Raw genomic sequence first — 20,328 nt, 5'->3', positions numbered from 1 at the left:
TAACCTCTGAGTAATCAGGCTGGCCTGAAGTAAGACATTGAGTCACTCATATTGGAAGTAGATATTTCTGTACCAATGCTATGAACTATAAAAAATGTAACAGCAACTTACTCGAGCCATCATTCCTGCCTCAAAGAAAGCTTTATCTGCTGGGATTATATCTGTATGCCTTAGTAATGACACTGACAATTTAGCTGCGATAGAATCCAGTGATTTGTGAGCCATTGCTGCTGAACGTGTAGCATAATAATGGGCAATTAACTGCATGGCCTGGAACTCTTGGTGAGCAGGCGAATTGGCATCTGATGACTTAGACATGTTCTCACACTAAGATGAAGTTTTAAAGTAAAAACATAGATTAGTTAAAGAATCATTTTAAACTGTCCAAATAGCATTCCTCTACATTCCTATCTATCTGCTGAAAGATTTAGGTTTCTACCATGTTATACATGTATATTCTAAAATAACATAGTCTAGATTAAATACTCTGCTGCAAATCATTACAAGATACATAGATGGTAAAATCCACTTTAAACCAGAAGAAGCATTCCAGAAATGCAGCATTTCAAATTTTATTTCAATTTTCAAATCGTCCACTTATGATAATGATTAAATTTCAACTTACAAGATCAAATAAAACATCACGGAGATCTCCCCATACTTTGTATGCCTCTGGGCGATTCATTTCTCTGGAATTGATGATGTCACTGAAAATTCTTTTGTATATGTTGAAGTTCTATTTAAAAAAAAATTATGACACAAGATGAACAAAGGCAATTGATTGAAAATCTAGTTTTTATGAGTTAAGTCAAAATTATAATCCATCAAAATTGAGTATAACTGTAAGAATCCTGAACATTTGTTTTACTTGTAATACCTTACTTTTAAACTATTTGTGGTTAGATTGGTGAAACATTTGAGTTATTCTGTGTTGAATTAATTACCTGTTGGAATGATGGAGCCCCATACCTAACATACACATCAAGGGCCTGTCGACTGTCATTATTTTTGATCAGATGTGTGGCATATAAAGCAGCATACTTATGTAGGACTTTTGTATTCTACAACAAAGTTATATCAGGCATTAGAACTGAATGAAGAAAAAAAAACACATTTTTCAAGTATTTATCAAATGACTTGGTGTAAAGCCATCTTTCTAGTTTAATTAAATAACTTTTTCCTACAAGCAAGGACTGCTTCAAATAACACATTTTCCCAACCTTTCATCCATAACAAAAAGTAACAATAAGTGAAAACATTCCTAATTAGAAAATGTATCCACAATAATCCAACCATATCCAGATGGTGTATGAATCCATAATAACCCAACCTTAACCAGATGGTGTATGAATCCATAATAACCCAACCATAACCAGATGGTGTATGAATCCATAATAATCCAACCATAACCAGATGGTGTATGAATCCATAATAACCCAACCATAACCAGATGGTGTATGAATACTTTTTTAAAGGGCATAAACTAAGAATGCTAAATTACCAATATCAGCCGGTAAGTTACCTACCCACAGCTGGTAAGTTACCAACCCACAGCTGGTAAGTTACCTACCCACAGCTGGTAAGTTACCTACCCACAGCTGGTAAGATACCTACCCACAGCTCATTAAATAAGTAGGTCATCATTTAAGAAAACTATTATCAGGCTCAACTCTTTTTTTTTTAGAATACAGTAATCTCCCTTACCTGTTTAGCTGCAGTCTCCAGACATTTTTCCCACTCTCCTTTCTCTACATACATATCTAAAGCTCCAACCACATCAACATTGGCAAGCTAAAACAAACAAAAAATCCTTCCAAATCCTCCCACATGCAGTTTAAAATGCTTTATAAATTGAGTTATTTTTTATATCCTACTCTCAATCGTGGGAGAAAGATTTGTGATTATATGTAGTGACTTGCTTAATTTCATATTTATAATATGGAAACTTATTATGGATGTAATTTATTACTGAATATTTACTCTGAAGACAATTAAAGACAAAGTTCTTTTCACATTAAATATAATTCAATAATGTTACCCAAAGTAATGTTCTCTTCAATAAACCTTACCACATCAGCCTTTCCTTGATCTTTAAGTTGGTTCTTGTATCTCTCATCAACATATTGTTCTAATCTGAAATATTTTGTTAGCAATAATGAATTTTTTAAGTAATAAGAAGTGAAAATAATCAATAAAAGACACTTTGTAAGGTACAATCAATTTACTTGGGACAACTAGAGTATATTTTAAGATTTATTACAAGGATTCTAAGCAAATAGATTTGAATGCATTAATAGAAGGTAAACTCTCAAGAGGAAGTTTGCCCATGAACTATTCAACCCAGTATCAGTCTTTTATCCTATAAGATAATTTCAATTTGAAACAAAATAAGTGTGACACCAAAATAAGAATACAATAAAAAACTTAATCTGCAAAGATTAAACAGACTTAGTCCATGGCAAATAGCACACTCACATGTGTGTTTACAATTGATTCTAAATATAAACAACAAGTATTTCTAGGATAGAAAAAAATACCTTCGCGTTTATTTTCTCCTTTTTTCTGTAAGACAGTTGGCAGGTTTTTTTTTTATTAATTTTTTATTCAAAATCACAAATAAAACTTTGGGAAGAGGGGTCTGAAGGAGGGTCAGTAGGTTGACCGGAAACATAACTTCTTTTAGGTCGTGTATGACAAGGTTTTAAAATATCTCACATGCACATTCTTTCATTCCATTTATAGGGCCGGATGTGTTTTATTTACCTAACTTGTATCTTAATATAGAACATAAGATTGTATATAAATGTAAAAAAGTATCAACAATCACAGGACTGACTTAACTTATTTTCAATCTGCAACTGTTTCTTATTGAACAATGCTTGTATTAAGTACCTTGGTTCAAGTTCCTTTGCCACTTTTTTAGCCTTGTTCCATTCCTCACCAGTAATAAACATATCAATGGCTTCCTTTATAAGGTCAACAGTGAGATACAATTCTGCAGCCTGAAAAATATTTTTACAACTTGACTGGTAAAATATTTTATTTCAAAATTACTGCTTGTATTGTTTAGTGTTGTTTAAGAATAATGAAGTTTCTGAAAAAAATATGAACTGAGTAAATGCTTTCTCAATTTCATCTTATCCTAATGAGATGAGAAATAATGTATACCTGGTTAAACTTCCTATGTTCACCTAATCTTGGTGCTACTGTCTCTACCACTGCCTGAGCTCTCTCATTTCCTAAGAACTTTATAGATAACTCTGCAGCCTGCAAAATAATAAATAAAACTTAACCAATGGTACCTGTTCACTGTTCTACATCAAAAATTACAGGAGTCTGGTCTACCCATGATGTTACAAAATAAATGTGTATTCCAATCCAATATAAAAGATATAGGAAGTAAAAACATACATCACTAACATAAAGACAGACAAAACTTGATACACCCATTCCCCCATCTGACAACATGCACCTTTTGACCTCAATTCAGCGGTGTAGGAGGATATAATATGGGCCAATGACAAAGTCGGTTTTTTTTTTGCTGTACGAAACCTATTAACTGATTTAGATCATAATCTAAGATAGGAATTGCAAAACGGAAATATATAATAAAGATTCTGTGATGGTTTCATTCAATTCCATTCAGTGGTGTAGGAAGAGTAACAGATAAGGAGATAAGAGATGGGTAACAGAAGGAATGAAGGATGGGAGAGGCTCTCACATAATAAAGGAGAAAACATAATAATGTTATAATAATATTAGTTTTATATTAAGTTCTGAAAGTCATGAATTTCTGTCATTTTTTTCTAAATTGCCTAACATTGTCAGGAATCTAGAACATGTATCCATGAATTGTGTCATTTTATTGAAATTTGAACTGAGTTGGACTGGTAGAAATGTTTCTATATCATAGAAAAGAAAAAAATATTGTAATTTATTCTGATTAGGACCAAACCAACCTTCATCCAACATTTCTCCATAACATTATAATCACTGGTAAGTTTAGGTGTAACTTTCATGTAACATTCCACAGCCCTGGCATACTCTCCTGATGACTCCCATTCTCTGGCCTGCTGAATCATAGATTCTAACCCACTACAATAAATATAACTCACTTAATTGCTTTATTTCCATATTTGAAATAGGATTTACAGTTTCTGAAATATCATAATATAATTGTCAATGTATCTAGGGCTTTCTTTCTCCTTTCATCACTTATAAAACTTGTTAATATTTAGAGTCCAAAATTTCTAATAACTAACTTTTCATGATTTAATGAAAGCCACAAATTTTAAACAAATGCAAACAAAACAATGAAAATAAACAAAAGTATTAAGGTAGATTATACCTATTACACTAAACATTCTTTTCTGTCATCTTGCATAATCATACAGACATATATATATATATATATTCAATTAATTACTAGTGTTCAAATGATATAAATATAATATACAGTCAAACCTCGGTAGCTCCAACTCCAAGCGACCATGGAAATGTGTTTAAGTGATCAGGAGTTAAAGAAATTGAAGTTCATATTTTTAGTTGCCAGTCCAAGCTTGACTTTAACATTAGAAATTGCTTACTTCCTAGGAAGTTGTGTTGGTTTTCAGATATTTTTCATTCACTTCTGGAAGGTTATGTTGATTTGTGGACATTAAAATTGCCGTATTTGCTTTCTAGAAACTTTCAGAGTTCGACTTCCTTGCAGTCAATAATTTGTTTTCATCTATTTTTCTTTGATGCTTTCATTATGCAAACTTCAGAACATTCTCAAACTTCAATCAGTACAATGCATATGTTCAATCATTTAAAACTACCAATTAGTGATGACTAAAATATTACATGTAATTAATTAAAATGGCACTTTGATTAATGATGGGGTTTCAGTTTATGGCCCAAGCTGACAAAATGGCTGACAAGTTCAAGATAGTGAGGGTTATTCTCAAAGACTTAATACCCAACAGACGGACTAGTCAGTTAAAGTGTTTATATTGATTATATAGGAGCAAAGTTTGGTACTTTGAATTGTGTTCATGAAATCCCGGGTTTTTGAACCATCTGAATTGAAGCAAATGAAGTTCAACAGCATTAAAATCATTTTATAAGAATTTCGTAGGCAAAAACTTGTTTGGTAAAGTTAAAAATATGAACTGCAAAAAAGACCTTTTCAAAGGGAGAAAATTATTTTTTAAAAGGGGATATAACTGGTGGGAAACTGTTTTAGTCTTTTTAGTATTACAAGAAAAAGAAGTTCAGTAACCCCAAATTTTCTTTTTGAAATATGTAAGAATGTCAGTTAATTGTTCTTTATATAAATTTATAAGAAATCTTATCTACCAGTTTTTCAATCGAAAATTACCAACAGAATCCATATAAAATGTTGAAAAAAGTTACCTTTATTAAGGTTCAATTATCTCGAAATTAAATTTAGTGACCTATGTTTTTTACATTAAAATTCTTGTGCAAGTTCAATCAAGGTCATCTTTGAGAAAAATTAGAAAAATCTATCTACGTGAAATATTAGGTATGATCTACTTTAAATTCAATTCTCCGGAAGAAAGTTGTATCATAAACTAATATATCCAATACAATTATTGTTCATGTTAATTCAACAACAAAACAGAAAATAACAAAGGAATAAGACGTTACCTTGTAGAATTAGACGTCATTTCTCTATCATATTCATCTTGTAGTTGTTGTAATTTGTGAGGGACATACTCTTTACAAACTCTTAAAGCATCCTGCCACATACCGGATTCCTACAAAAAACCATAAAGTTCTCCTTTAATACAATCTAATACAAATAAGAAATCTGTGAGCGACGGCTTACAAGTGATAATTCATGTTTTTTTTTGTTGGGAAACAGGAAGTAGATGTCATATAAATATGAAAATGCATCCCACAATACAACATCCCTTTCAAGCATAGTATAATATATATGCAACCTGTGATCAATAGTAGTCGAGAAAAATACGATGAAAACTTTGTATATTACCACTGTATAAGGAAATTTCAAGTGTTTTTGGCAAACAGATATTACATATCATATGAATACAAAAACATATTCAGATTACATAAGGTCCCATATGAAGCTTTGTATAAAATATCAACAGCCTGTAATTTACAGAAGCTGACAAAATTATTACAAAAATATGTGTTAATTAGAAATGATGGAGACAGGTAAAACAGTATACACCTACAGAAATGGGGTATATTAAAGCTTGAGGTTCTTGCAGCTAATCAGATACATTTCCCTAGACACTTACAGCACATTTTCACTCCCAAACAGACAGAAATAATCAGACAAAAACCAAGGTGTCTAAACCAAGAATAATAACACATATTCTAGTTTTTGTCCCCCCCCCCAAAAAAAAAAAAATTCTTGACACCTTACCCTGTAGTATTTGACAGCAAGTTCAGGTCTTTGTGCTCTGAGAAGATATGACTCTGCTTTGGCATACTCTTTCTCCTCGAAGGCAAATCTAGCTTGACCAACAAGTACATCAGATACAGAGTCTGCATCATGGTTCTCAGCCACCTTCTGAGCAGAATCCCAGTCTTGGTTATGAACATACCTAAAATACACATTTATCAACACTGTTTTGACAGTTTTTAAATGAAAGAATCAGAAATATATACTAAAAAAGACAGAACACCTCACACATACAATAAGACACAAAAGAACAAATTATTGAAAGTTACAAAAAATCTTATTACCTTATTTTACAATCAAATTCAAATCACTGAATAGTAAAAATACAAAAGTAATCATTATTGACTGTAAACATTCTCATTAAAACCTCTTTTAAAAACACAAAACTTACAAACATAGTTGAAGAGTGATTTTGACTCCTGTTTTATTGCACAAGATTAAAAAAAGATATGCATGAACATGTTCATGTTCTGTCAAAGTTTGGCATAATTAAATGAGATCTTACATAAGTACAGCTTCCTTGGGTTTACCAGCTTTAATGAATTCATCTTCAGCTTCCTGGAATTTGCCTTCATCCTCCAGAAACATGGCATACTTTAGATGGATGTCTGGAAGTTTGTTCTTCATAGCAAGACGTGCCAACTCAAAAGCAAAATCAAACGCACTGTAAAGAAGGAACAAAATAACTTTGTCTTCGTATGAAATGACAATGTATGTCTGACAGATGAAAGTCTAAACTAAAAATCAGAACTATTTATAATTTTTTTTAAAGTAAAATAAAAAATTATCAAATTTATACTTTCATTAAAAGCTTACCAGTTCTCACTGGCATAATCAATAGCAGCTTCCAAGAGACCAAATTTATTGAGAAGTTTAACAGCAGAGTCTCCTCCCAGACTTTTCGCCCACAGGTAGGCTACTTGTTTAGCTGCAGTTGCTCCTCCTGCATTCTTTGCCACCTAGAATAACCAAGCAGAACAAAGCTAAAAGAAAATTCATTCCACATTTCATTTTAAAAATGTAAATTAAATGAGAAAAACATGTCAAACCATAAAAACTAACCTATAGACATGATCTCATGTGCTCTACTAATTAAAAACATCATTTGCCGAATTATATCTTATCTCCCAACACAGTAGAAGGAAGAGACCAAGTTTCCTTACCCTGTGAGCCTCATCCCACATATCTTGAGATCTGTACATATTGACAGCAGCCTTCCAGTCACCTCCCTCTACAAAGTGATGTTCTGCCTGTCTCAAACTATTCTCTCCTTCTAGTTCCTGTAAAATACCACAAGCAAATATGCAAGTAATTCCATTGCTATTTAGTGATTAAGTTTTCTTTAATGAATTTTTTTTGTGGATATTTTTATCATATCTAGAACAACTTAACGAGAATCCATAGGATATTTTCACAAAGAATTCATTTCAATAATTGAAACAATGTTATATTTTAATGTGACATAATTTTACCTCTCAAGATATAAGTTCTCTTGCCAGTGGAAATATAATCAAATTAAGTATTATTAAACCTTAGACTTATTATTGCCATACCTTTGCCAAGTGTAGATGGGTGTCCTGTAGTAGATCAGGATGATAGGTTTTAACCAATCGGATCATGTCACCATACATCTTATGTTTCTTGTACATTGTAATGGCCATATCTGGTTCCTGCACTGACACGTATAGTCTAAAAAAAATGTTTAAAAACTTCAGTTGTAATGATATTTTCACTCTAAACCCAAAATATGTACTTCAAAGAGCATCTGATTGATTCAACACCTATATACTCCAAAATCCTGTATAAATTGACAAGTTGCATTAGTCTACTTTCCAACTTGTGTATGATAATGCATTCAATTATGAAGGTCCAACTATACAGAGATACCAGTCTGAACTCTTTTTACATATGATTCTTTTGTTTTCACTTTTGGTGAAGGCAAGTTTTACTGTATAATTCACAGCATCTTAATTCAATCAAATATGTTACTATAAAAACAAAAATCATACTTTTCAGCATCTTTAAATTTAAGTTCATCTTCAAGTTGTCTGGCTTGAGAGATATAGAGTGTGGAAACATCATCAGACTTCATGTAAGTAGCAGCTAATTTGTGAGCCATGTCCCATTTACCAGCATTGTTATACATATCTACAGCTTCTCTTGTGCAACCAGCTTCAACATACAGTTTCTCTGCCATCTACAATTCAATATAAGAATTATGTGTGTTTACTGGTGTGACTTATGATTGATCAAGTATTAGGTATAATCAAAGGATAAAAAGCTTAAATACATCACTTATTTTGTTAACTGTACATCAGATGAAATACAGAAGCAAAGATAAGAACAAGTTTCTACAGCTTACACACGGATCTAGATCTTTACATAAATAACTGACAAACAAAAAAATGAACATCATAGTTAACATCAACAGGCTCTACTGCCATGACACATTGATCTTGAACTTTATATTGATCAATTGAAGAACAAGAAAACTAGAACTCACATCATAGTCTCCGACAGAAGCATAATGGTCAGCAATTTTCTTGTAATATTTAGACGAGTGAGCAGAGTCCTGTATCTCTAAGATCTGAACAGCTTTAGACCACTGTCTGGAATCAATGGCTGCTTCTACTGCCTTCATATTAGCTCTAAAAACATCAAAGTATCAAAGGTTTTTAACTCTATAATCCCAGGCGACTGTATGAAATGTAATGATGATCTATGATTTTATAATATACAAATACATGTAGTATTGATTAGCATATAACACAATAAACATCATTAATGTTTATCTTATTGAAATCTATAATCAAATTTGTGTATTTTTGACCATACCCAGCCTCTATGAAATGGTTGATAGCAGAATCTAGCTGTTTCTGAGATACTAGATAATTTCCCCATTCCTCCTCCAATTTGACAACTTCTTGAGGGAAAGCTTCTCTTGCTAGCTTAACAGCTGTAAAAAAAGAATATCACACTCTTAAGCAAATTCAAAATATTGTTTCAACAAATGGAAAAAAAAAATACCAAATGATTGATATATTTCTGGCACACAGTTCCTTACTAATCTTCTATGCAAAGATTCCATGTAAGCTAAACCTTACCCAGTAAATAAGCCTGCCTTTTTCGTAACACCCATGTAAGTTAAACCTTACCGTGTAAATACGCCTGCCTTTCTCGTAACACCCCATGTAAGCTAAACCTTATCATGAAAATAAGCCTGCCTTTCCTGAAACACCACATGTAAGCTAAACCTTACCCAGTAAATAAACCCTGCCTTTCTCGTAACACCCATGTAAGCTAAACATTACCATGTAAATAAGCCTGCCTTTCTTGTAACACTCTATGTAAGCTAAACTTTACCCTGTAAATAAGCCCTGCATTTCTCGTAACAACCCATGTAAGCTAAACCTTACCCTGTAAATAGGCCCTGCCTTTCTTGTAACACTCCATTGCCTTCTGTTTATCTTTAATGTGTTCATATAGATCACCAGCCTAGAACAAGTTACATGTAAATTAATTCTCAATTCTAAATTTCAAAAGTAGAAAGAAAAACAAAAAACAATATAAAGCAAAATTAACATTTTATTTCTTTATTCATAATCTATATCTATTTCTATTAGTTTGGATGTCAATACTACATGTACTACATGTTCTTAAGGGAATAACTAAATCTTTTATTATTAGAATAATCATACAAGTATACCTCTAACCATTTCACTAGAAAGCAGTAGTACTAAAACATTGCCTGAGAAGAAGTGATAGATGAAAAACTTACCCTCTCATACAATTCAGATTTAATGAGAGCAGCAGCTATTCTTCCAATCAATTCTGAATTGCTCATCAGTTCCTATAAATGACAATCTATTTATTTCTACTGAATGAACAAGTTACATGGGTTTTCAAGTCTAAAGTTTCTACAACATTTTTTTAACTTCTGGTATAAAGAGGACCAAATGCCATGAAAATCTTCCATTTTCATGATAATTTAACACTTAACCTATAAAACATATTTACATCTGGAAACTCCCAATGTGCCAATAAAATGATGTTTTGATGTTGAATTAATTGCTATTTAAGTTAAAATATTAACACTTTTACTGAAAATACTTGATAATGATTTTTTATAAACAATATATTGTTACTTGATATCAATGCATTAATTATAACTATAATGATATAACATCATAAGCCTATTTAGCTAGCTGAAGATTTAATATGTTATATTAATTCAGGTTGCACTTTAATTCTTCTTATTCTATACCTCTCGACTGGTGGCTAATCTAGCAGCTCTAGCAGGTAATCCAGACTTCATATACAAGTTGATAGCTGCTAAAAAGTCTTCCTCTCTTTCTTTCATCTACAAATGACATTTAACACAAATAAGTATCATAAACCCAACACAATACCATTAATCTTTATTAAAAAAAAAAAAAAAATAGTAGATCATTATCACTTAAGTTAGAGTTACAAAAAGTAATTAAACTAGAGGCTCAAGAGAGACTGAATCACTCACCTGGTTAACCATTTGCTTATTTGAAAAACTTGAGGAATGAGACAGGCTAAGTTAAAATCAACTAAATTGTCAAATGCAGGAAATGCTTTTAATAGCATTTTCATGACCTGAACCAGAATTTTGCTAAAGGCAACAATTTTTGAATTTTTTTCAAAAACCTGTCTTATAACCCTAAGTTCCATTTTTAGTATAGGCAGCCATAAATTCACGGATTAAAAATCACAAGTCATTTTGAGCACAATACACTAAAGAACTATTATGCTTATTTTCATTCAATGATCTTAAATGGTTTTAGAGAAAAAGATTTTCAAAGCTGTACATGTGAAAAAAAAAAAAAAACAATAAAATTGTTTCAGGGGTCGTAACTGCTACATTAGTCAATGAATGGTTTTGAAAATTTCAGCATAGGCCCTTCTCATGATGCTTAACAATTTTACCCTGCCAAAAATTTGGTAAAGGCAACGATTTTTGAGTTATTTCCAAAAAACGGCCATCTGACCCCTATGTTCTATTTTCAGTAATGGCGGCAATGTTTTTTCATGAATCAACAATCCCAATAGTCATTTTGTGTAGGATACCCTAAGGAATATAAATGCCAATTTTCATTGAATTCTGTGCAATGGATTTTGAGAAGAAGATTTTCAAAGTTGCAAATGAGAAAAATGCAAAAAAAACTGTTTCAGATGCTGTAACTCCTACATCAGTTGACCAATTGGTTTGAAAATTTTGGCATAGGTCCATCTCATGATGCTGAACAATTTTACCCCACCAGAAATTTGCTAAAGACAACAGTTTTTGAGTTATTTGCAAAAAACTGCAATCTGACCCCTATGTTCTATTTTTAGTAACAACGGTCATGTTTTTTCATGGAACAAAAATCCCAACAATCATTTTGTGCAGAACACCCTAAGGAACAATCATGCTAAGTTTAAAACCTGTCAGTCCAGTAGTTTCAGAGGAGAAGATTTTTAAAAATTTGTCCACCATGACGACGACGGACGCCAAGTGATGGCATAAGCTAACTTGGCCTTTGGCCAGGTGAGCTAAAAAGGAGATCTTTAAAATGATGAGTTTCATACTGCCATTGATCTTCTTATTCAGCAAGCAATAGAACTATAATGACTTTAATAAAAAAAAAATTGGGACAAATACAATAATAAAACCTACCTCTCCTGCTTTTTCTTCTTGTCCTGTATCCATTAACCATTGGTAGTAATTACGCTGCAGGTTCTCCAGCTCTGGGTGCATCTGAAGTTACAAATAAATATCAATATGACACTGATCTTATGTGCTGTCTTATAGTCCATACAATTAAAAAGAAAAACAAAACAAGACCTATATTTCAGAAAAGTTAGATCTGATTTTCATACACTCTTGATTTCTAAAACAATAATACTAGAACTTTAAAACTCTACCTTAGCCTCAGCCACTTCAATGGCTTCATCCCACATATGCATCTCCTGGTACATTTCCATAGCCTCATCAACATGGTTCTATAAACAGGAATAAATAAAATGGTTTTAGGTTTGGCAATTAAATATATGTGAATAAATTTAAATTTGGGCCTAATAAACAAAGCTTAAACTCTGAGCAAGTATGGAAGAATGTCAAATAAATCAAATAACAAGCATGGCAATACAGAGTCCCCTACCCAATCAAAAATCTGTCGAAGAGAACAGAATATAAACTTCATGCGCAATTTGTTAACAAGTGCAGAAAAATGAGTCTTCATTTCAAGTCCAATGACCATAAAAAATCAATGGACTGGAACAAAAATAGTGAGGAAAACTGATTTGTGGGACTGATGAATGGGCAGAAGCAGGGGATTAATAAACCAAAGACAGAAACAATTTGCATTTAATATTAAGGAAACAGTAACAATGAAGCCAGATAACAATATATAAGTTCATATTTCCAAATTTATCTGCAGCACATACTATTATAAATAGAAACAGACTAAAATCAATTAAAACTATAAAATCATTTAAGATCAGAGGACATGGTTAGGTAACATGAAGGTCACGGTAATTGAAGCATCACATTTATCAAAATATGTTGGGTGGTTTAGGATTTCCACATGAAAAATCCTGGGGTTGGGTCATCTCTCTTTGCAAGCATCAGACAATCATCTTCCTTCATGCACAAATGCTTATGATGTCTCACCATCCTTTAAAGCTCACTGAAATCTATTGAGTGGTTTTGCGCAAATTAACATCATATGATAAGTGGACTGACAAACACTGACAGACATACATACAGAATGATACCTATATGCCCTGAAATTGTTTTAATGCCAAGGGTATGAAAATAATGGCTGGCAGCATTTTGGGTCAAAATATCAAAAATCAATATACCTGCTCAAGGTAGATACTCTCAGCTTCTTTGTATTTCTTCTCCATGATAGCAAATCTGGCTCTTACTTTGTAGTGATTAAATCCATCTCCTCCCTTATAAATATAATAGCAATTATAACTAGTATGTCAATTGTTTGTTAAACAATTGAAAGGGCTTTCCCTTGAAAACTTTGTAATATACACATTAAGACTTCAGAATTTTGCACTTATTAACCCCAACTGGAAATTTGAGATGTACACATTACGACCTTTAATTTGACATGCGACAACCTAACTATATAAACAACTTAATTTTTGCACTCAATGACATCACCCAACTCATTTATTTCGAGACAAAACATCAATATTTTGGATGTACGCTTTAAGATCCTTCATTTGATATGCAACAAACTTACCCTCTAAGAACTTTAAATTTTTGCACTTAATAAGCCTACTATTTGAACATGTATGACTTATCATGGTTGAAACTCTGATTTTTGAAATGTGCTCATTTAGACCTTCAAAATGATATATCACATGAACCCCTTCAATGAAGTTGAAAAAATGATGCAATATCAAATCTATAAATAGGTATTTGATGAAATATATCAAACCATTGGAAAATATGAAAAATTTAAGTAGTTGTAGTATCATTGGTTTTTTATATTGGTCCTTGGTATTTTGTCAAACAGTTGTACTTGTACAGATCTTTCGTGCTGTAAAATGACCATTTGTGTGTCTGTTGTGGATTTTAAAATATGTATCCCCACTCTCAAAACATAAAATTTCAATAGATCCTAAACTAGACAAGATATCTCAAATCTGAAAACAGTATAATTTGCAGAACATATACAACGAAATTATATAACAATTTGGGCAATTCTGGAGCTCATTTTGAGACCAATGATTATTAAAATATGATGCAATATTAAACTCCAGAACCAGAAGTCGTAGAGACATGAAACTACCACCATACATTTTAGGATTACCTGACCTTGAAAACACTTACAAGTTCAAGATCATACATTTATGTCAAGGTCACAAACAGGATTCTGCAAAACATTTAAATTGTCATAACTTTTGAACAGACAGTCTGACAGTTGTAAATTTTGTCTCAAAATGTAGGGCTTATCGAGAGGGTCATTTCGTACGCTGTATGTATGCGCTTATCTCTTACAGTTTTCTTAATATCAAGACCTGTAGTTTGCATTGAAAAGGTTTTCTAGCACTCTATGACCTTTGACCTTGGATGCAAATGAAAGGTCACATGGACCAAAGATCATTGATGAAGGTCCCATGTTTCTACAACTTCCGGTTCTCGAAATATAAATTTTAAAAACTTAAGTATGATACTTTTAGGGATATAACTCCTGTATGGTTTGATAATAAAATACATGTTTATGTTTATTCATTAGGTCTTCTTCTTGTGCACATGAAACAGATTTTAGATTGACTCTATCTTTTACGGTTTTCAAGATATGAGCAATTAAAAGAAATTGTTTTAAGGGAACATAACTCTTAAAGATGATAATGAAATCCTTAGCAGGGTCATTTTCCAATAGAACATGATGACATCTACATATTCACCAAGTATGATAATGAAATCCTGAAAAATGAGTTCGGGGGACCATGTTGACCATGTTGATAAGACCCTAATAAGTGGGAGGTACCTTCTACAATGGATAATGAAATTCTTCATGGGGTTATCCTGTAAAAGTCATAAATGAGATCTATCGATGGTCCAAATTTTGTAATGATATCTTGAAAGATGACGAAACAGGGCCGTGTCAAAGTAAATGTTGGAAGAGAAAAAAACTAACACTCTGTGACCTTTGACCTTGGATGCAAATGAAAAGGTCACATGGACCAAAGACCATTGATCATGTCTCTGCAACCTGCGGTTCTTGAAATATAAATTTTTAAAACTTTAGTATGATATTTCAAGGGATATAACTCCCGTATGGTTTGATAACAAAATACAAATTCATGTTTATTAATTTGGTCGTCTGCTTATGTACATGAAACCGTTTCCAGATTTATTCTATTACGGTTTTCAAGATATGAGGGATTGAAAGAAATTTTTTTAAAGGGATATAACTCTTAAAGATGATAATGAAATCCTTAGCAGGGTCAATTCCTAATTGAACATAATGACATCTGATGTTCACCAAATATGGTCATGTTATCCTGAAAAATTAGTTCAGGGGACCATGTTGAAAAAAACGTCAATAAAAGGGTGATAAGTTCTAAAATGGATAATGGAATTCTTCACAGGGTCATCTTATAAAAGTCCCTAATGAGCTCTATTGATGGTCCAAATTTGGTAATGATATCTTGAAAGATGAATAGATAAGAGCATGTCAAAGAAAATTTTGCAAACAATGAAAGAATAATAAAAAAAATATTAGAAAAACAATAAGGTCTTTCCCATGTAGGGAAAGCCCTTAATTAGAAAAAATATTGATATTGTGAAAAAGGAAACCCATTTCTAGATTATTTTTGAAAAGGTAAGAATACCAAGATTACAAACATGGGGAAATTTGTGGTCAATATACACAGCAGCTTAATAAAAGATTTAGGAGACTGGGTTTAAACTAAGAAGCATCAGGAGACATAGCAGTGCTTGCCTTTTTGCAAAAGTTTTTAAAAGGTTGTGGCTTCTATTGTACTGTGTAAATGTAATTTCATGGCAGTAGTTTCTCACCTATTGTACCTAGCTATAAATGTGTTTCTAAGGTATGTTGTTATGTGCTTACATGTTGCTTTTGAACATCTTCAGCAATTCTGAATGTTTCTTTCATGTACCTGGCTTTTGCAATATCACCCAAGGCAGAATAACATCTACAATATATTGAAAACTAAAGAAATCTCATTCAATGTCAATTTGTAGTAAGGTAAATTTAAATATTTATTATAATGAAAGTATATACAGGCCACTAAATCTTTATAAACAATCAAAGAAAAACACTATACTGCCAAGCTCCCTCTATTCATACATTTTAAAAAGATTCTTTGATTATGATCTCATTGTATCATTATGATAACTACCCATACAATGGATTGCCTACAGAATATGACAGTTCAATACCACTACCTTTACTACAGATTGCCTACAGAATATGACAGTTCAATACCACTACCTTTACTACAGATTGCCTACAGAATATGACAGTTCAATACAACTACCCATACAACAGATTGCCTACAGAAAATGACTGTTCAAAACAACAACCCATAAAACAGATTGTCTACAGAATATGACTGTTCAATACAACTACCCTTACTACAGATTGCCTACAGAATATGACTGTACAATACAACTACCTTAACTACAGATTGCCTACAAAAAATGAATGTACAATACCACTATCCTTACAAAAGATTGCCTACATAATATGACTGTTCAATACAACTACCCTTACTACTGATTGCCTACAGAATATGACTGTTCAATATAACTACCCTTATTACAGATTGCCTACAGAATATGACTGTTCAATACAACTACCTTAACTACAGATTGCCTACAAAAAATGAATGTACAATACCACTATCCTTACAAAAGATTGCCTACATAATATGACTGTTCAATACAACTACCCTTACTACTGATTGCCTACAGAATATGACTGTTCAATATAACTACCCTTACTACAGATTGCCTACAGAATATGACTGTTCAATACAACTACCCTTACTACAGATTGCCTACAGAATATGACTACAATACAACTACCTTAACTACAGATTGCCTACAAAAAATGAATGTACAATACCACTATCCTTACTACAGATTGCCAACAGAATATGACTGTTCAATACAACTACCCTTACTACTGATTGCCTACAGAATATGACTGTTCAATATAACTACCCTTACTACAGATTGCCTACAGAATATGACTGTTCAATACAACTACCCTAACTACAGATTGCCTACAGAATATGATTGGTCAAAACCACTACCCTTACTACAGATTGCCAACAGAATATGACTGTTCTATACAACTACTCTTCCTACAGATTGCCTACAGAATATAACTGTACAACACAACTACCTTAACTACAGATTGCCTACAAAAAAATGAATGTACAATACCACTATCCTTACAAAAGATTGCCTACATAATATGACTGTTCAATACAACTACCCTTACTACTGATTGCCTACAGAATATGACTGTTCAATATAACTACCCTTACTACAGATTGCCTACAGAATATGACTGTTCAATACAACTACCCTAACTACAGATTGCCTACAGAATATGATTGGTCAAAACCACTACCCTTACTACAGATTGCCAACAGAATATGACTGTTCTATACAACTACCCTTACTACAGATTGCCTACAGAATATAACTGTACAATACAACTACCTTAACTACAGATTGCCTACAAAAAAATGAATGTACAATACCACTATCCTTACTACAGATTGCCTACAGAATATGACTGTCCAATACAACTACCCTTACTACAGATTGCCTGCAGAATATTATTGTACAATACCACTACCCTTACTATAGATTGCCTACAGAATATGACTATTTAATACAACTACCCTTACTACAGATTGCCTACAGAAAATGACTGTTTAAAACAACAACCCATAAAACAGATTGTCTACAGAATATGATTGTTCAATACAACTACCCTTACTACAGATTGCCTACACAATATGATTGTTCAATACAACTAATTGAACTACAAATGGCCTACAGAATACAGTTAAATACCTTTCAGCAATATGTAACTGCCTATCTTCCATGGCCAGTTTACTAAGAGTCTTCCACATGGCTTCTGTTTCTGCTGATAACTCTAATGTCTCCAGGAAAGATACAGCCCTGTTATATAAAGAATATCAGCATTGCAATACAAACAATATTTCTTTTGAGGACTCATAACCCAAAGCTGAAGAAAATTTCCCACTGTTCTTACTAATATCTTTTGATAAAGTTGATATGTTTCTTCATTAAAAAAAATATATCAAAAACACTTAACATGGTGGAGTAAGAATTTTTAGGATAAATGCAGAACCATTACAAATAAATATTAATGCCTACTTTTATCACTATATTAGGATCTCACCTTTCAAAGTCTCCATCATCTATAGCAGTACCAAACTCTATCAATCCTTCATCCAGAGTGTAGGAAACAGTTGATACTCCTTCATTGACTAAAACTTCTGTCTTTCCATCATTTCTCTCCAAATCTACAATATCTCCCTGTAATATTCATATAATTAGTTTGTTTGTTTACTACATAGTAGACTGATTTTGGCTGAGAAAAGCTTTCTTTAAAGCTAAAAATATTAAATTATCTTTAAACAGATCTATTACACAGATGTCACACAGGAAGTCACAGCCTGTTTTAGTACGTAAGCAATAATAAACTGCATTAAACTCAAGGTTATTTCACAGAATTCATTCAATTCTACATACCTTACTCTGAAAGTAATAATTCTGTGACATACCTTGATGGGAAACATGGTGACTCTCTCTGGAGCATCAATGTTATACCATACACATAAATTCCCTCGGTTCTGGGCAACAACAACATCACTGCCTGGTACCCACTGTACATACGAACAGTAATTCAAGATAGTTGTTCTGTTCTGAGACTCAATGTCTATCAAATTCAGCTGTAATAAAGATGTGTCACATTAGTCTTGCTCCTGATAAATAAACACAAACACTCTTGGCAAAACAAATCATTTTAATAACAAGAGGCTCCCAGGAGCCTGAATCGCTCACCTGGTTCAATGTTTGTCTTTTAAGGGCAATAATTCTAACACGGAATTGTCAGACAATTTTGACTCCATTTGATTCATTGGACACTTCTGTAAGCCTTATAACAAGGATCATTTCAGCAATTGAAAGCTATTGGCTAAACCTAAGATTTTTTAAAGTAATAACATCAAAAACATCAAAAAACATCCAAGTGGGAAATAACTCCAACATGGGTCAACAGATTTTCACCAAAATTTAACCACAGATAGATCTCATCATGCTGAATACTTTTATTTAGTCAGAATTTGGTTAAACCTAGCCGTTTTGGAGATATATGCAAAAATCTGCTGTCTGACCACAATGTTCTATTTTTAGTAGCCATGTTTTTAAACCAATCAAAAATGTAAATAATCAGTTTGTTAAGGATACCCTATAAAACAAAAATGTCAACTTTCATTGAATTCTGTAGAGCAGTTTCTGAGGAGGAGATTTTTTAAGGTAATAACATAAAAAAACAGAAAAAACGTCCAAAAAGAGCAATAACTCTAACAGGAGTCAACAAATTTTCACTACAGATAGATCTCATCATGTGAACACTTTTACCCTGTGTCAAAATTTGTCTAAATCTAACAGTTTAGGAGATATAAGTGAAAAACTACTGTCTGACCCCTATATTCTATTTTTAGTAATGGCGGCTATGCTTTTCTATGCTTCAAAAATCCCCACATCAGTTCTATGCAGGATACCCCAAGAAACATTCATACCAAGTTTGGTTCCAATTGGTCAAGTAGTTTCAGAAGAGAAGAGTTTTGAAAAATTGTTAACAACGACATCAGACTCCAAGTGATGGCAATAGCTTACATGGCCTTTGGCCAGGTGAGCTAAAAAAAGAAGATTTCAATAATATGTCAAGTAAATAAAATATGACCAAATGTGGCACATAATTGTCTGAGACTTTGTCAGATGACTGGATCTATAACTTAAAATCTGTTACAATACATAATCAACAATCCAAAAGCTAAGTAGTACTGCATTATGATTGGTTTTATTGCATAATAAAATTTCATTTGTAAACAAAGAACATTTTTACAGTTACCATGGCATTCAAACATTTTTTAATGTATTTGAAATTTATGTTTTTAAATAGTAAAATTCTTACCCGTAGTCTTTTATCTCTGAACAGCAGTTTTCGTCCTGTTTCATTCAACTGAAAAAAAGTTGATAACAATTACAATCAATACTACAATATAAGGATTAATTTTACAAGTTTTAGCCTAACCATTATTAGGTAATACTAACAAGAATTTAT

At 32.3% G+C, this 20,328-nt stretch overlaps 1 protein-coding gene across 1 annotated transcript in view; it reads right to left on the bottom strand.

Moving 5' to 3' along the window:
- The window catches only part of LOC148630203 (intraflagellar transport protein 172 homolog), a 40,842-nt gene that overhangs the window by 2,807 nt on the left and 17,707 nt on the right, over nt 1–20,328 (bottom strand). The window contains exons 15-42 of the mRNA XM_088563131.1: nt 20,179–20,226; nt 18,764–18,931; nt 18,379–18,515; nt 18,027–18,134; nt 16,042–16,126; nt 13,307–13,399; nt 12,368–12,445; nt 12,120–12,200; nt 10,701–10,796; nt 10,215–10,286; nt 9,853–9,931; nt 9,272–9,392; nt 8,940–9,084; nt 8,446–8,633; nt 7,990–8,125; nt 7,600–7,716; nt 7,253–7,395; nt 6,942–7,100; nt 6,398–6,578; nt 5,653–5,762; nt 3,960–4,095; nt 3,169–3,267; nt 2,893–3,002; nt 2,070–2,133; nt 1,705–1,791; nt 945–1,061; nt 626–736; nt 112–327 (exon numbers count right to left, since the gene is read on the bottom strand). Of these exons, the coding sequence (XP_088419257.1) occupies nt 112–327; nt 626–736; nt 945–1,061; nt 1,705–1,791; nt 2,070–2,133; nt 2,893–3,002; nt 3,169–3,267; nt 3,960–4,095; nt 5,653–5,762; nt 6,398–6,578; nt 6,942–7,100; nt 7,253–7,395; nt 7,600–7,716; nt 7,990–8,125; nt 8,446–8,633; nt 8,940–9,084; nt 9,272–9,392; nt 9,853–9,931; nt 10,215–10,286; nt 10,701–10,796; nt 12,120–12,200; nt 12,368–12,445; nt 13,307–13,399; nt 16,042–16,126; nt 18,027–18,134; nt 18,379–18,515; nt 18,764–18,931; nt 20,179–20,226 (3,285 nt within the window). The remainder of the gene's footprint in view (nt 1–111; nt 328–625; nt 737–944; nt 1,062–1,704; nt 1,792–2,069; nt 2,134–2,892; nt 3,003–3,168; nt 3,268–3,959; nt 4,096–5,652; nt 5,763–6,397; nt 6,579–6,941; nt 7,101–7,252; nt 7,396–7,599; nt 7,717–7,989; nt 8,126–8,445; nt 8,634–8,939; nt 9,085–9,271; nt 9,393–9,852; nt 9,932–10,214; nt 10,287–10,700; nt 10,797–12,119; nt 12,201–12,367; nt 12,446–13,306; nt 13,400–16,041; nt 16,127–18,026; nt 18,135–18,378; nt 18,516–18,763; nt 18,932–20,178; nt 20,227–20,328) is intronic.

Source organism: Perna viridis, chromosome 1, assembly GCF_037379345.1.
Source record: "Perna viridis isolate PV_CMFRI_1.1 ecotype Kerala chromosome 1, ASM3737934v1, whole genome shotgun sequence".
Lineage (NCBI taxonomy): Eukaryota > Metazoa > Mollusca > Bivalvia > Mytilida > Mytilidae > Perna > Perna viridis.
This window is presented reverse-complemented; position numbering and strand designations above follow the sequence as displayed.